The sequence below is a fragment of the Mandrillus leucophaeus genome, unplaced genomic scaffold (assembly GCF_000951045.1).
Source record: "Mandrillus leucophaeus isolate KB7577 unplaced genomic scaffold, Mleu.le_1.0 Scaffold354, whole genome shotgun sequence".
In the NCBI taxonomy this organism is placed as follows: Eukaryota; Metazoa; Chordata; class Mammalia; order Primates; family Cercopithecidae; genus Mandrillus; species Mandrillus leucophaeus.
Genome location: NW_012103743.1, coordinates 318,559 through 336,799, shown reverse-complemented (window position 1 = coordinate 336,799; position 18,241 = coordinate 318,559). Strand labels below are relative to the sequence as shown.

Genomic DNA, 18,241 nt, shown 5'->3' with positions numbered 1-18,241 from the left:
CAAGTTCAAGCGATTCTCCTGCCTCAGCCTCCTGAGTAGCTGGGATTACAGGCACATGCCACCACGCCCAGCTAATTTTTGTATTTTTAGTAAAGATGGGGTTTCACCATGTTGGTCAGGCTTGTCTTGAACTCCTGACCTCGCGATCCGCCCGCCTCGGCCCCGCAAAGTGCTGGATTATAGGCGTGAGCCACCGTGCCAAGCCCCACATCTTCTATCAGTTCTGAAAAAAAAAACCAAAAAACCTAAGCCATTGGTTTCAAATCATAATGGTAACATGGGCAAATAAATGTTTTAAAAAATCACTCTGTTGCTTACCAGTTGTTTACTTTGGGCAAAACATTCAAATGACTTGTGCCTCAGATTTCTCATCTGTGCAATGAGGGCAATACTAATCTCTATTCTTCCTACCTCAGAGAGCAATCTTGGATAGCAAGGAGGAGAATGTACTTGAAATTGCATTGCAAGTTATAATATGCTACACAAATAGTGCAGGATTGAGCTCACTGTAGATGTTCAACAGAATTTATTGAATGAATCTCTAAATGTTTGTTGAATGTTTAATGAATAAACTGTAAATATTATTTAAAATTTTCTTTTTCTCCTTCCCCATCCCCTATAAAAGAAATGCGAGAATATTTGCATCATTCACAGAAATTACCTATGTATACACATAGAATGTATATGAAAAATCACTAGGATGATTTAGACATAAAATGAAATTATATTCAGCTCCCAATGCTGTTGATTTTCTAATATAAGCCATTGTCTCTACCATTGGTAGTGTTTAATGTCTGTAAACTACTGTTGTTCCTTTTGTCTGTACTCTGTACCAGCCATCAGATATGTGCGTATTCTTGTCTTAGTGTTCATTTTTTAATGAATTAATGTATTTCCTGCCTCTCTAATTAGATTTTGTGGAGATGGGCTAGTAGAAAGTTCATGGATTTAAAATTAGGCAGATCTGGAACCAGATCTTGACTTTTCCATTTCCTGACCTGTGACATTAGGCAAGTAGCTTTGGTTTTCTCATCTTCTGTTTACTTTTCTGAAAAGTAAGAGATTAATTTAGTTATGGATTCCTTGCCATGTGAATAGTGTTCATTTAGGAGTTTGAATGACTTAATTTGTATCCTTGTAGCAACCTTGCAATATAGATGTTATTATTCTTTTATAGGTAGGGAACTTGATACTCAGAAAGGTAACTTGCCCAAGGTCATAAAGCTAGTATGCATTATAACCAGACTTTTAACCTGGGGTGTCTGATTATAAAGTCTGTCTCCTCACTAATATCTGAGAAGGTGTTTAGCACAGTTGACACTCAGTTAATATAGGCTCTTTTTTAGTGGAGTGATAATGTTTTATAATTTTCTAACACTTGACATTTTTCCCTGTACATAGTAGGCACTTCTTCACCAATTGCTTATTGGCTCTGTTTATGCTGCTGCTGTTTTATTCACTGAATGTTCACTTTTTAGCCAAAGGGAAAGGACACTCCCAAACCAGAGTGAATATTAATGCTGCCTTGGTTGAGGATATAATCAACTTGGAAGAGGTGAATGAAGAAATGAAGTCTGTGATAGAAGCACTCAAGGATAATTTCAATAAGACTCTCAATATAAGGACCTCACCAGGTTAGTGACTGAACCAGTGTTCTGGGGAGGGATGTAATGGAAAGAGCGTGAGTTTGGCAGAGTTGAGTTTTAGTCCCAGCTTTACCACTTACTAACTGGTGGCCATGGGCAGTTACTTTAGTTTCCTGGTCCTCTGTTTTCTTGTTTGATTCTTAACTTACAGCTTTGGGGTGAGAGTTAAAATAAATGAGGTAACATATATTATGGTTCTAGCACAGTGCCTGGCGCGTAGTTAACACTACGTTTATTTATCCATGCAGGAAATTTTTGTCTGCTGTGGAACTAGGCATTGTGCTAGTGCATAGTAGTGAACAAAAATAGGTATTGTCTTTGCTATCATGGAATTATACTCTCAAAAAAATGAGATTTTTATTTTGAATGTACTATAAACACATCTAGGTAGTATCATAGTAACTGACGTCTTTGGTCCAATTTTTCCAATTTGTCCTGTTTGGCAGTTCTTATCCCTTACTGGGAACCAAATGGATACAGACCTGCCCACGTGAGGCATTTCTGTACCCCTGAGCTTGACCAGGAATATTCCGTTTGGGTTAATAACTTCCTGAAAGGGGCTTTTCTAAGTGGGAAATGTCAGAACTGTCTAGGCGAACTGTTTGCAGATGTGATGGAGAAGTGAGTTGTCAGCTGATGGTTCAAGCAGGCAGGAAAAATCCAATTGCTGTTAAATTAGCCTTTTGCAAATTGTCATCATCCTAAAGTCAAACCTGGGACCCCCGTCTGAAGGTACCTGTGGGAGCTTGGGCTGCTTGTACTCACGTCTTGATTAGGATAGTTCATAAGAAAACTAGAAATAGTTCGCTCTTAAGAAAACCAAGTGAAAAATACAGCTCCACTTATAAACACTATCAGAAACATACCGAGTTCAGAGATGAGATCCAGTGTGAAACTAGAAGACCATTCCCGTCATTTGTCAACCTTTGGGCTGGGGCATTTCTGCCTTTGCTGACAGTAGAGCGTGCCATTCAATCTCTCTCAACTGTTTATTTTAAACTTGCTTATTATTTTAGGTATGAAACTGATAAAGTGCTCTGTCTCCCCTGTGCTTTCTGGCCTGTTAACATTCTGCAGCCGAAACCAGAGAGCGGTTTGAGAGGAGCTCAGGGAGAAATGTGATACTTAAAATTAGCCAGCAAGCTCCACTCTTGTTGAACTTAAAAAGATGATGGGCCTGGAAAGAGGTTGGGAGTGTAATTTGTTAAATGTTAACCTCTGAGAAAATGAGGGGCAGGAATGAGGCTGAGGGAGATTCTCGCTGGGGACAGATTGAGGGAAAAGGATTTGATGCATTATGTCGATATGGATTTAGGAATGGTAACCACCACAATTGCATTCTGAAAAGTCTGTGTGGGGACTTCTGTGGCAAAGGATCTTATGGCAAATCAGGAAGACTGAATTAAGATCCATTTCAAAAGGCCTCCTGTTGGTATTTCCTCTTTCCTTTCTCTTCAGGATTATGTTTGTATAATGTTCTATATAGAACTTTGGGCCATGAAGAGACTGGATGAAACAGACTAAATTTAGCTAGTCTCTTTTGTCAGATTCTTCCATTTTATCTTTCATTACTGTTTGAACCAACGGGTACCCCCCTACATTTTCCTCTTTCTCACAGCAATTTCTATCTCCCAAATAACTGACACCTTTTAACAGTTGTCTAGATACAGGTTTATTTGTTTATTCATTTTGTCCTCTTCCCTTTCATCCATCCATGCATACCTTCATTTATCATCAAAGCATTATTGAACACGTTTTCTGTGCTGATTAATATGTGCTGTTGATACAGAGAGAAAATATATTGTCCCCACCTTCCAGGAGCCTAGAACCTGATGTGAAGGGTCAAACAAGTAAACCAATATGTATAAAACCATACAGCAAAGCTGAGTGGTGAAGACCAAATGACTTTGGAGTTGGTCAGACCCGGGTTTGAATTCAGGCTCCATTAAGAGCTGTTGTCATCTTGGGCAAGTTACTCTGTATGCCTCAGTTTTCTTGTCTGTAAGATAGAAATAGTAACTATCTCATAGAGTTAATATGATATTAACAGCAAGTACATTGTAGAAAGCATTTATCATGATGTCTTGCTCATAGGAGGTTTTCAGTAAATATAGAGAATTGTCATTATTATGGAAATGTGCTCGGATGCTGGGGGCTTATAAAAGGGGTTTGTAATCCAGCCTAGGAGGTGAGACAAGATTGCTGAGATTAGATGCCACTGTATCTGACTGTTAAGGAATGAGCAGAATTTATCTGAACAGAGAAGAGTGTTTGCAGTAGAAGGAAAAATATATGCAAGGGTCCTGAAGCAATTCAGAACAGAGTTTAATTAGAGAATATTAGAGTATATTAGAGAAATTAAAACACAGAATGTCAAGAAGTAATAATAGCATTTACTGGGACACAGTTTAAGTGCTTTTCCTACGTTCTGTCATTTAATCTTCATAAAAACCCTATGAAATGTAAGTACAGTTTTTTTTTTTTTTTGAATCAGAGTCTCGTACTGTCTCCTGGGCTGGAGTGCAATGGCGTGATCTCTGCTCACTGCAACCTTCTTCTCCCGGGTTCAAGTGATTCTCCTGCCTCATCCTCCCAACTAGCTGGGATTTCAGGCGCCTGCCACCATGCCCAGCTAATTTTTTGTATTTTTAGTAGAGACGGGGTTTCACTGTGTTGGCCAGGCTGGTCTCAAACTCCTGACCTCGTGATCCGCCCACCTCAGCCTCCCAAAATGCTGGGATTATAGGCGTTAGCCACTGTGCCCGGCGAGATATAAGTACAGTTTTTATGTCCCATTTAGAAATCAGGAAACAGAGGCGAAGAAGGCTGAAGGAATCTACCCATGGTCACACAGTCAGAAAGTGGCAGAGTTGGTATTTGAACTCAGGTCATTGGTCTTCAGAGTAACAAAGACTTTTACCATTATACCTCCTGGACTTTTCCAGGTTGAAGCCACTGGTGTCAGCAACCTTCTGTCTCATGATGGCATTGAATCTGGTTGAGTATCTCAAATCAGATCTTTGGGCCACAGTATGGTACTGCGTTATTCTAACAACATATTGCCAGGACAACTCCAATTTGTTTATAAGACTCCTTTTCCCCACTTTTCTCTTTGTGTCTCAGAATGAGCCATCCTTGAGTGGTTCCTACTGTGAATGGTAAGGTTTTTCTTCTAGTTCTCATTTGCATAGGAAATAAGGGAGTTTGAATAATGCCTCTTTTCCATCTGTAACTGTAGCTTTATTGCTTGCCTTCTTGCCATTTTTGAAAATTTTTCCCAGGGTTTTCCAGAATTTAGATGCAGACAAAGATTATATCCAGGATAACAGGAAAATGTTAATAGTTTTGTTGTTGTTGTTGTTTTGTTTAATGAGCTAGTTTCTAAAGGGGATCTAAGTACCACAGTGAAGGGTCGTATAAGCAAATGGTTCCAAATCTGGCTGTGTCAGAATCATGTGGTGAACCTAAAAAAAAAAATTACAGGCTTCCCCAAATCACAGGCTCTGAAACCTCTACAGAATCAGGATCTCTTTGGGGTGGGGCCCAGGAATCTAATTTTCAAAGCTCCCTGGTGATTCTGATGTACAGCCGGGTTTGAGTTCCATTTGTAAGGGAAAGAGCCTTGATTGAAATCAGAATTAAGCATACCTGAGTTTGGGTCTTGGCGCTTGTTTTTCCTTTTGTCACCCCTGTGATCTTGGCCTGTTTATTCTTCCCAAGTCTTATTTTCTCATCTGTAAAGTGGGGGTAATAATGCAGTGTTACAGGGTCGTTGTAAGGACTAAAAGGGATAATAAGAGGTACCAACTTTAATGCATATTTTTTGGTGTTTATTGTATACTCCATTGTTTATATTTAGTTAGACTCCTTTAGCTGCAGTCCTCACTCGAATCCTCTAAGGTAGTTATTTTTTGACTGAGTTGGAAACCAAGGCACAGAGAAGATAAGTAACTCACCCGAGGTTTCATAGCAAGTAAATGGCAGAGTTGCTTGTGAGGGTGATCAGCTGTTTCCAGTTTTAGTTCAAAAAGCCCTGTCACAGAAAATTCTTCAGCTCCAGGCAAACCAGGATGGTTGGCCACCCTAGTTGCTGGTGAGGAATTCCAACCTAGTTCTGTCAACATTTCAAGCTTTTTCTATCACAGAATACTGCTGTTCCTGTGAAAGCCCCTTGTACACTCTTGTCACAATGGTAAGAATCCCTAAATGTTTGTTGAATCTGAATTATTATTATTGTTTTGAGACAAGATCTCACTCTGTTGCTCATGGTAGAGTGCAGTAGCCAGTACAACTCACTGTAACCTCTACCTCTTGGGTTCAAGTAGTCCTCCCACCTCAGCCTCATTGCTGAGTAGCTCGTCTTCCAGGCACACACCACCATGCCTGCTAATTAAAAAAATATTTTTGTAGAGATGTGGTCTTGCTGTTTTGCCCAGGTTGGTCTCAAACTACTGCCCTCAAGCATTCCTCCCACTTCACCCACCCAAAGCTCTGGGATAATAGGCATGAGCCACTGCATCCAGCCTGAATCGGAATTAGATAGAGACTTAGATTTGGGGCTACTAAGGTTCTTTGGAATTCTAAAACTGTATAATTTTTCTTCTAGGATCCCTTGACAAGATTGCTGTGGTAACTGCTGATGGGAAACTTGCTTTAAACCAGATTGGCCAGATCTCCATGAAGTCGCCACAGCTGATTTTGGTGAATATGGCCAGCTTCCCAGAGGTAAGGTGGCCTTGCTAAAATCTCTCTCCATGGTCTCTTTTGGAATGGAGGAGACTGGGTCATATCAGGATGAAGTAAGTGTTCCTTCAGCTTAGAATGAAACAAGAGAGAAGACATAATAAAGAGAACTTAAGGATAAGGCAAAGCTCTTTTCCTGTTGCCAGATTCCTTTTCTGTTAAACATAAATGCTACAGAGGCTAGGTAAGTTGTTTGAATACCCAAACGGGTCCCATCTAAGAAAAACAATACTGGAGATGCAGTGATTGGTGTTTGGCCAGCGTGGAAAGGTTCTGGTGACCTGGAGAGCCTGTGCCTTGTCTGAGTGGAATGCCTCTGCCCAGCTCCTGCTGATCATTGCCAGGCAGAATGTAGGCCTGGTAATCAGTGTTACCTGATACTACGATTTTTATTTCTAGAAGGAGCTAGTAACACACATTTTAATGTCACATCTTTATTCTTTAAATATTGATGACTAATTCCATTTTTTTTTAAGACTATGAGGCAAATAAAACCGTATTTTAATGGGCCAAATGTGGCCTGAGGGCCACCAATTTGTGACTTCTGCATTAGTATTTGGAGTAGACCCTCCAGGAAGTCCTTTTATACTAGACTGACCATTGCAGAATATTGCATGGAACACTCTGCTTCCGTAACTGGAAGGTGGGTTGTATTAGGTCATTGCATCGTTGAGGCTTTAGGATTTTAAGTATAGTTGAGGAAGGTAATTGGCCTTTTTGTTATTGGTCCACTAGGAATTGGCCTGGATTAGGAGTCCTAGAGTACCTGGAATCGGGTGCCATCTCTACCACCAACTGGCTGTTTGACCTTGGGCAAGTTGCTTCACTCTCTGGGCCTCCATTTCCTCATCTGCTAATATGAGGTGAAGGAATCCTCCTGTTTTTATTGTCTGTTTCAGTAGTTGTATTCCAAAGTCATAGACCAACGTTGGACCTGTTGGATTTGACAAACTAGACTAGAGGTAGGAGACAGGGAACGCCCTTACTGTGAACACACAGTTTCAAATCAAGGGGCTCTGATAGCTAATGGGCCAGGCACACCTGTGAGGGTGCTGTTACCACTCCCCTACTCCATTCTCCAACCAGAATGAGTTTTTGAAAAATATATATTGTGCCAGGCATGGTGGCTCACACCTGTAATCCCAGCACTTCGGAAGGCTAAGGTTAGAGGATCACTTGAAGCCAGGAGTTCAAGACCAGCCTGGGCAACATAGTGAAACCCTGGCTCTACAAAAATTTCAAAAATAAAAAAATTAGTGAGGTGGGTTGGCCTGTAGTCCTAGCTACTCAGGAGGCTGCAGTGGGGGGATCACTTGAGTCCAGGAGTTTGAGGCTGCAGTGAGCTATGATCATGCCACTGCACTGCAGCCTGGGTGACAGAGCAAGATCTTGTATATTAAATAAATAAGTAAAAATATGTATATATAAAAGATTTTGTCATCTGTCATTCCCATGCTTTGCATTTATTGGTGGCTCCCAGCAATCTTTAAGAAAAAGTCCAGAATCCTCACTGTGGTCTAGATGGCTTTGCTTGATCTGGCCTCTGTCTTTTCAGTTTTGCCAGTCTTGTGCCACTGTCATCCTTGTGCAGTGCTTTAGCCACACTGGTCTTTCAGTTCCTCAAACACACCAAACCCTTTACATCCTTAGAGCCTTTGCATATCCTGTTCCCATTGCGTGGAACGCTGTTGCATGACTAATTGCTACTTATATTTTGGATCATGGCTTAAATGTCACTTCTTAGAGAAGCCTTTCCTGACCTCTCCAATCGGAATTATTCCTCCACACTAGGTTCTCCTATACAGCACAATTCTTTTTCTTTATTGTACTTATTACTAGTATACATTTGTGTACGCATTTATTTGTCATCTCACTTTTACTAGAGTGTAAACTTGGAATGTAGGAATGTCTAATTTGCTCATGTGTCCAGCACCAAACACAGTGCCTGGCACATGGAATCATTTGGTAAATTTTCCTTGAATGGATGAATACCTGTTATTAGGTTGATAAAAGGGAGGCACTCATTCCTGGTGTTACTGAGGAACGGAGAAATTGATGAAAAGGGAGCTGTCAACTCTTTCTCTTTCTGGCCCCCTCTGAACCACTGAGGCCTCTCCTCCTTGTTCATCTAATCCCATAGGCACTGCGGGCCAATTTAGGGAATAGCCTCCTAATTACACAGCTTGAAGACCTCATCAGGCAGATTGCTTTTTCAGAGCCAGCCACTTCTTTTATTAAATAGAAAATGGCATTCACAGAAGAAGCACCTGATTGGCCACCAGAGCATCTTATGAAGCAGGAGGAGATATTAACAGCTTAATTTTTTCTTAGGAAGTTGGGGTATATCTTCATTTTTCAACTCAGACATCTTTGCCATTTGTTCAAGTTAGAATTCCATGGGTTTTGGAAAAATCCTTAAAAGTATATCAGTAGAGAGGTTCATTTACAGGGACAGAATGAGGAAGTGTGAGTTACATTGTCTTTTGAATTCCTTTATCTCATCTGTTGTACATACTAAACAAATAGCTCTAACTAAAAATTTCCTTCCTCCAGCTTAGAAGCTGACCATAGAGTACCCAGGTTCATAGCTTTAAAATGCTGAGCTAATCCTCTCTGTGTTTATGTAATTTCTTTCTGTTTCACATACAGTTGGCTTTCTTTCCAAACCCGAGCATTTCCGTGTCACGCTGTAGTGACACGGTGCAGATTTACATGCATAATCGTTTTGAATGCATTAAAGACAGAAAACTGTGTTGCATTTGTTTAACATGTGTCCTGCTTGATAAATGATACACATAGTTGCTGCCTTCCATAAACTTGCCTGCAGCTAGAGTTAATGATGGGAAAGAAAAGAGGGGAATAAAAACCACAGCATGATTTGAATAAAACAAGGCAAATGAAAAAAATAAAAAATAAAAAAAAACCACACACAACTCTGCAGGCTCTATTATTGCTCTTGTGGAAGGAAGAAAATGAATGTGTATTGATTGTCTCCTTTGTCACTAGTCTCTTTCTCATATTTTGTTCCATATGATCAGTACAGGTACTCTGTAAAATTAGGCATTATTTATTCATTTTATCGATGAGGAAACTGAGACTCAAAGAAGTAAAATATCTCCACTAGGTTCACACTGTTGTGACAGAGCCAGGATTTGAACATATCTCTGTTGGACATGAAAAAGCCTATGCTCCTTTCACCATTCATTCATTAATTCAGCATATATTTTTTGAGTCCTTACAAGTGATTGGTTTCTATTTGAGGTGCTGGGAATTCACTGATTATTAAGACAGACTATGTGTCTACTTTCTTAGACTTGACTTTACATTGGGATATGAAGAAAATGGAAGGTCAGTAATTGATACGGCACTAGCAGAGTTGACTTGAATCCAAATTCTGAAGGACTTGTTCACCTGTCTACAAAAGTCCTATTTTTGTTGTTGTTGTTGTTGTTGTTACTTAGCACAGATTAGCTTAGAATAACAAAGGCAGACACTACTGATTGATCACATCACTCTTCTCTGCCTGACCCCAGATGAGATTTGTGATCTTTCTCAATACACTACTGCAAGCAGCCACAACCAGTTAGTTATGTCATCATTTGAGAGCAACCTGTTTCCCTTTGATACTGTGGAGCATCCTTTCCTTGAAGGGATGACACATAAGAGATGGAAAGTCTATAGGAACGTATGCCTTAGTCTGAACTAAAGAGTTTTTCAGATGTCATAGGAGAACATGACTAATTCCCTGTGGTTCTGTGTCGTACCATGTCAAAGGAAAAAATATGTAGAATTCAGTAGTTTTCTTTGTAAAATAAAACTTTGAATCACGATTTTTCTGAATATGAAAAGACACAGAAAAGTTGAAGTATAAAATAAGATTTTGAGCCGTTATATAGATGAGGTAAAGGAAATGAGTTTTTCTAATAGATCTGAACCAAATCACTAATATATTCAATCAACAAGCTTTTACTGAGCATTTACCATGTACCTGACACTCTAACTTTTACTGGGAAGATGTAAATATTGAGGCATAATTCCTGCCCAGCTTGGTGTCAGTAGTCGGTGCCCTCGTGCCTATAGGGGAAGGTTGTATGGAAATACTTGGGTCAGCTTGTGAAAGGCAGGTAGTGGTGATGGGGTATTATAGTAATGATTATCAGTCATTCATGAGAAGCTATAGTAGAGGATTGAAAGACTTGAGATTGGATTACCCCTTCATAGTGGAGATTCTCTCTTTATTGTTAGCTTTAGACTCTGTGGGGTTTTTTTTTGTTTTTTCTTTTTTAAGGAAGATGGCATTTATTTTGCAGAGAAAAATTAATTTTATTTCTTTATTCGGCTCTTTTATTACCTTGATTATAACCTTTATACCGCAAACATAATTCCAAATTAAATTTGGCTGTTTAAGAAAAAATCAGGCCAGGCATGGTGGGTCATGCTTATAATGCCAGCACTCTGGGAGGCTGAGGTGGGCAGATCGCTTGAGCCCAGGAGTTTGAGACCAGCTTGGGCAACATGGTGGGACCCCATCTCTATAAAAAATACAAAAACTAGCCAGGTGTGGTAGTGTGGACCTGTAGTCCCAGCTCTTCTTTCTTTTTTCCCTCCTGCAGCTACTTGGGAGGCTGAGGTGGAGGGTCACCTGAGCCTGGGAGGTCAAGGCTGCAGTGAGCCGTGATTATGCCACTGCACTCCAGCCTGAGTGCCAGAGTGAGACCCTGTCTCAAAAAAAAAAAAAAGAAAAAAAAGAGAAGAAAAATCACATCCTTAATGTTATAATTATTGAATGCGTTGAACTTGGGATCTAGAAAAAAGTAAAGGCAGAGCAGCATCATTGGATTAAATCCCTATTCAATCTCCTCTTAATTCTGCCAGTAACTGGAAGTTTGATGGATGGGGGTCCTCAAACCATCTCTCTTGGGCTGTCAGGGAAGACCATGTCTACTCTTGGGGGTGTGACCCTATTCTACAAGTTCCTGTTCACACAATGAAGAGACTTGATTACATCAGAGATCCCTTCCAGCTCTGATAATCTGTGGCCAGAGGTACTATTTTAAGAATGTACTGGCGGGCGCGGTGGCTCACGCCTGTAATCCCGGCACTTTGGGAGGCCGAGGTGGGTGGATCACGAGGTCAGGAGATCGAGACCATCCTGGCTAACACAGTGAAACCCCGTCTCTACTAAAAATAAAAAAAATTAGCCGGGCGTGGTGGTGTGCGCCTGTAGTCCCAGCTACTCGGGGGCTGAGGCAGGAGAATGGCGTGAACCTGGGAGACGGAGCTTGCAGTGAGCCGAGATCGCGCCACTGCACTCCAACCTGGGCGACAAAGCAAGACTCCGTCTCAGAAAAAAAAAAAAAAAAAAGAATGTACTATTTTAGGTAGTGGCCACAATATGTTACATTCTGTGTACAGCCTCCCAAGAGGATTCTGCATGTGTACGTGGAAGTTCTGGTTTGTCTTTGTGACCTTATAGTAATACCTCAGGTAGCTGTAGCAATAAGGTTATATAAAACTGAAATGAATGAGTTTTATGGGCAGAGAACCTAGAAAAGTAAAATAGGTGTGTATCAACCCCCATTCATTTAAATTAGAAAGTCTAGGAGGAGCTCAAGTGCAGGAATTGGCCTTTGAATCCAAGTGATGTGGATTGGCTCTGGTCAAGCCTAAAATTCTTTTGAAAATATCAGAGGCTTTATTTTCATGAATTCCACATTGTCATGCCAATGAAAGGATCTCTCTTACACACTGCTTTCTTGTTATTCTTTAGGATTACATACCAGGTGTAGTTATAATGTTGCTTGAGTGTGAGGTGAGGCACTTTGGGAAATGAGTGTGCCAGTGTGCCAGCTGGCCCATTAGTGAGCAAACTTTCAGAGAAGCCCCTGAAGGATGTTGGGCAGGATAGCAGTACCTCAGCTACATGAGGACATCAACTCCACCTTGTTTGGGGGTTTTATGCATTCTTACCTTTGTATAATGAATGTATATAATATGTTTATATAACTGCTCTTGCCTGAGTATTACTATGTGCCAGGCACAGAGCAAGATGCATCGCTCATGTTATTTCACTACCTCTCTGAGGTTTAGGTGCTACATGGTCTCAGATGACAAAATATAGGTACAGAGAGGTTAACCATGTGCCCAGGGTCACATGGTTACCAGCACTGGGATTTGAACTGAGATCTTTCTGACTCCAAAGCCCATGCTTTAAGCTAGTATACCACACTACCTTTGCGGGAGCATATACCAGCAGAGATTCATTTTGCATTCCAAAATATGAGTGAGTTTGGTGTGAGTGCAGATGTGAATGAGTTAAATTTATTTACTCATTCCAAATCGGCACTGGTATATTTTGAGTGTAAAATGTCAACTGGATTTTTTTACGTATGAAATCTTTCATCTGTCTTTACACCAATCTTTGCAGAGACCAGCCCCCCTCCCTTGAGGATTTATTGTGGTTTTGATCTGTGTTGCCTCAAACCATTGAAATCTTTTCAAAGAAGCAGAGCTGTTTTCTTTTTATTTTTTCTTCTTTCTTTTTGTTCCTCCTGCAGTACAGTGGTACCAGGAGTGGACATAGTTTGCTATTCAGCTTGATCAAAGCACTCTACACCAATGTAACTTCCTGATCTTGCTGGTAACAGAACTAAATGTTTCCATGTTCTGCCAAGATGGGTTGCCAGTTATCGACAGAGGGCTTGCATCTGGTAATAATTATTTACTAATTCTGTTTACCTTTTGATCTGGTTTTCAGTGTACAGCTGCAGCTATCAAGGCTATAAGAGAAAGTGGAATGAATCTGAACCCAGAAGTGGAAGGGACGCTAATTCGGGTGCCCATTCCCCAGTAAGTTTGGCTGAAATTCACATATTTTAATGAAATGGAGTGGTTGTCCTTGGAAGGAAACCAGCAAACACCCTACTATGCCATTAGCCCAATAACATACCTTGCCTGCGCCTTTCACCCTGGCAAACATCTTTTGAGATCACTTTACTAATTCAGAAATACTTATTGAGTGTCTGTTATGTACTAGATGTGAGGTTTGCAACAGTAAGCTTGAGAATTTGTTGTCCTTACATACTTTATATTCTGGTTGGGAAGGTAGGACAAATAAATAAAGTCATTCCAGATAATGACATGCCATGAGGCAAGAAAAGGCAGTGGGAGCCAATAGGGAGTGACTTGGTAAGGATGATGGTGGCAGGGGCACCTTTAGCCTGAGAAGACTGTTTATAGAGGTAACATTTTTGCTGAGAGCTAAATGATGAGAAAGAACCAGCCTAGGGGAGAGCATTTTGGGCAGAGTGAACAGCAAGCACAAAGGCCGCAAGTCTGAAAAGACCTTGACACTGGTAGTCTCTAACTTATATTCTTTGAAGAGCTATTTTTTTTACATTAGTCCTTGCTAGTTGAAGAATTTTAGGCATGAGAACAGAATATTGTTAGTTATATAAATATATAGAACTTAAAGTTTTTTTTTTTTTTGAGACGGAGTCTCACTCTGTCACCCAGGCTGGAGTGCAGTGGCGTGATCTTGGCTTACTGCAAGCTCCACCTCCCAGATTCACACCATTCTCCTGCCTCAGCCTCCTGAGTAGCTGGTACTACAGGCGCCCGCCACCACGCCCGGCTAATTTTTTTAGAATTTAAAAGTTTTAGGTGAATAAAAATAAAATGTTCATTTTTAAATTAAAAAAAGAAGAGAAAATACAAGACCTTGGCCTTTTTGAGAAAGAAAAAAGTCAGTGTGTGCGAAATGCAGGGAGAGGGTGGTAGGAGAGGAGGTTGGACTAGTCACTAGAGGCTGATGGTTTAGTCTTTGTAAGTCCTGGTGAGTGTTTGGGCTTTATTCTCATTGTGATGCAAAGTCAGTGGAGGGATTTAAGCAGGGGAGTGACCTGATCTGATGTTGACTATGTGAGGGTCTCTCTGGCTGCTGATTTAACAAATGGACTGTAGGGGGACAAAGTGGACACAAGGAAAACAGTCAGGAGGCTCCTGCAGCAGTCCAAGTGAGACACATCTTCTCCAATTCCATAGCAAAATATTTAAATCCCTATTCCTACACAGTGCCTCATATATAACAAGGCCCAAATAAGTGTTGAATTAACTTGTTCAGTCTTTCAGCAAGTATTTATTAAGCACTAATGGCATACCAGATACTTTCTTAGCTGTTGGAATATAGCAGTAAACAAAAGAAACAACAAAAAGTCCCTCTCTTCCTCGGGCTTCCCTAATAGTTGCATAGGCACAGTAAATAAGTACGTAATGGAATGTCAAGTGATAGTAAGGACAATGAAGTAAAAAAAGCAAAGTAAGGGGATAGAGAGATTTGGGGCTTTTATTATGGATAGGGAGGGTCATGAAGAAAGGGACATTTGAACAAAGACCTAATGAATGAAGCTTCCAGATAACTAAAAGGGAAATGGAGTTGAACACTAGTTGAGTGTCTTTTTGTGCCACGCATTATCCTGTATTCCTTTACGTATATTGCCTCATTTGTCTTTAATCCCTGTAAAGTAGGTGTTTTCCTAGGCATGGAAGTTTAGGCTCGGAGAGGTAAAGTCATACCTTTGAGGCCACACAGCTTGTGTGGAAGCCACACAACTTGTGCCGCAGCTTGGACCCAAACCCAGTTTTAGATGATTCCAAAGCCTCATGATGTACCTATACTCATTCAAACAACAAGAATCAATCCCAACATGGGGAGTTCAGAAACTTCCCACACTGAACTTTTTCCTGCCTCATGGCCAGAAAATAGCTGTCTTGTTCGTTGTGGTCTCAGTACTCCGTGAGGCTGAATTAACACTCTGCTTTGAAATCATGTGAATTGGGAACAATATAACTTAATGTTTAAGAAGCAGATAGACCTGGGTTCAAGTCTTCCTGCTTGAACCAGATAGTTCGAGTTTGTTTGGCAAGTTCATTGATTTGCTCAGTGAATGTTCCGAGAATGTATATGTGCCAGGCTCTGTGCTGGGGATGTATAGACGTGATGTATGCCTTCATGGAGCTCACAGGCTGTGTGCCAGGTCCCTTGTTTGTATTGCATCAAGCTTGTGGAAATTACTAGGACCCACATTTATAGATGAAAAACGTGAAGTTCAGAGAAATTAAGGGACTTGCCTGAGATCACCTGACAAGTAAATGGCAGTCAGGATTTGAAGCCTGAGTTTTTCTGTTAACTTTCTCCTGTATTTTCTGTGTAGATGCGTAATTCTGGAAAGTGCTAAAGGTACGCATGGACATTAGAAGCAAGATTTACAAGGGTAATAGGTAGTACTCAGTGGGTTTATTTTCTAGTTTTTGCTGTCCTGTTTGTGAAACCTTGGACAGCCACTTAACCGCCCTGAGCCTTGGTTTCCTCACATATCAGATGAAGGGATTATTCTTAGTGGCCTGCCAGGTCCTTTCTGAAGCTCCAAAATTCTATGGGGCTATGAATTTGTGCTACTAAATGCTCATTGCTGATTTAGATTCTTCTTAAGGTGACCCAGTTGTGTATCACATTTTTCTTTCAAAGATCTGGTTGACAACATGCATTTCTGCAGCCCCACAGGAGTAAATGATCACTGTTGGTGCATTGTATGTAAGTTTGAAAGATCAGTGAGTTTAACTCGAATTTCCAAAGATATGAGGATCTGTTACATTTTTTTTTTACATTATTTTATTTTGGTTAATGGGTGTAATCCAAGAGAAAGTTGATGGACCAAAACCGTCTGCTCCTGCAAACCTCATTTTTTATATACTTTCTTCCCTTTGACAAGGTAGTGGGGTCATGAGGCCCCTTACTGAATTATAACATTTGGTAGTTTTCCAGATAAAAAAATGAATGATCTGTTCTTTATTATGGAGGCTGTGTCATGTGAGAGGATAAAGGTTGATTTATAAGTAAGAGGATCAAGGTTTTTATTTGGTTTTAGCAGTGACTTCCATATGACTCTGGGCACATTGCCCTAGCTGTTTGCTGCCTTCTAGTTCCTTATTTGTAAAATAGGTTAGTGCATAATGATAAGCAGAGATGTGGTGAGGTTAATAGAGAAAATAAATTAAGTGGTATGATTTCCTTAAACTATATAAACATACTTCAGTAAACTTTTAATTTTCTACATGTTATATAATTTTAGGAGAAAAGGAAGGAGGGATTAAGGAAACTAATAGGTTGAGCACCTACTGTGTGCCAGGAATGGTTAGGTGCCTTACATATTCGGGAAAGCAGAAAAGTTTAATGGTTAAATTTTGCGTTTAAATTTTGCATTGGTGTCACATAAGCATGAAATTGAGTTCCAGCACTTCCTGCTCTTTGGCTGTGTGACAGTGGCACCTGTCTCTGCCTCTCTGAATCTCAGGCAGCTTGTCTGTGAAATGATAATTTGCAGGACTTGCCATATATGCTTATTGGGAGATTTCAGTGAGATAATGTACATGAAGCTTTTGATGCTTAGTAAGCACTCAATTAATGCTAGCAAATATGCTATTTCCATCATCCCCTTTCACAAATAGGAGCATCTTTCGTTTTTAGGGATGAAGAAAATGAGATTCAGAGAGGTGAGGCATTGGTTCTGGGTCACACAGCTGGTAATTGACAAAGCTGTGAGGAGGAAAACAACACATCAAATCTTAAGTTGGAACTTTGATGGGCAGGGGAAATAGGAAGCATACATTCTTAGGATCAGTTTCTTTTTTCTTTTTTTTTTGAGATGGAGTCTCACTCTGTCGCCCAGGCTGGAGTGTAGTGGTGCGATCCTGGCTCACTGCAGCCTCTGCCTGCTGGGTTCCAAGCATTTCTCCTGCCTCAGCCTCCCAAGTAGCTGCAATTACAGGCGCCCACCACCATACCTGGCTAATTTTTATATTTTTAGTAGAAACGGGGTTTCACCATGTTAGCCAGGCTGGTCTTGAACTTCTGACCTCAAGTGACCCACCCACTTTGGCCACCCAAAGTGCTGGGATTACAGGTGTGAGCCACCGTGCCCAGCCTCTAAGATCAGTTTCTGATGATGAAAGTTTGAGTTTAGTTCTAGGAAAATTTGCCTCCTCTGATTGATCCTGATTCTTCCACTGCCTAATGATAGTCTGTAGGTTTGCTTTTTTGACTTAACTCTGGATACCCAGAACTAAATTTTATTTTCAATGGAAACAGATCTCACCTATTACCTCACCCTCATTACATTCCTCTGATTCTCATATTCTTATTTAAATGAGTCTACTGAGTATGTGACTCTTAACTATAATCTGCCTCTGATCTTTTGGGGAAGTAGGTAGAAGATAAGTCCTAACTCAGTAACAGTCAGGCTTGGAGCCTGAGTGGTCCTTATCACCAAGTCCTCTTTTTACAGCCTCTGAGACTCAGCTCTGCGTGGCTGTATGTGAGGTTTTTTTTTTTTTTTTTTTTTTTTTTATCATGGCTATCTCCTCAGGTAAATAACCATTGAGTCTTAGGGGCTCTGGATTATATCTTTTCCCACTGACAATGTGGATAGCTTTTGTTTGCTTCTCTGGCAGTGATTTTTATGTAGATAAGTTAGTCAACTGGATTGGTTTTTTTTGAAACATTCCTGTTAATAGAGATATACTGAAATAGTTTCTTCTATTTTTCCAATTCAGGCAATTACATTTTAGGTACAATTTATCAACCACCTAAACTAGAGGTATAATGCCTAGAAGTGCTGAGCTGAACACTTCACAATTTCTTCCCAAATTCTTATAACATTATGTGGTGAAGAGACTATTTTAGGCTCGTTTGACTGATGAGAGTCCTGAAGCTCACAGAAGTTGATGCCCAATATCAGATAGCTAGTAAGTGGCAGAAGTAGGATTAGAATTGGGGTCTTTGTTACTGCCTTTCT

The 18,241-nt window shown here is 40.4% G+C and overlaps 1 protein-coding gene across 3 annotated transcripts in view; it reads left to right on the top strand.

Annotated features, from left to right (window-relative positions):
- The window catches only part of MRRF (mitochondrial ribosome recycling factor), a 65,670-nt gene that overhangs the window by 19,763 nt on the left and 27,666 nt on the right, over positions 1-18,241 (top strand). For 2 of the 3 annotated variants that reach the window (XM_011989467.1, XM_011989466.1), the window contains exons 3-5: positions 1,479-1,634; positions 6,253-6,371; positions 13,147-13,238. In XM_011989467.1, the coding sequence (XP_011844857.1) occupies positions 1,479-1,634; positions 6,253-6,371; positions 13,147-13,238 (367 nt within the window). The remainder of the gene's footprint in view (positions 1-1,478; positions 1,635-6,252; positions 6,372-13,146; positions 13,239-18,241) is intronic. The other variant, XM_011989468.1, reaches the window with a different exon arrangement.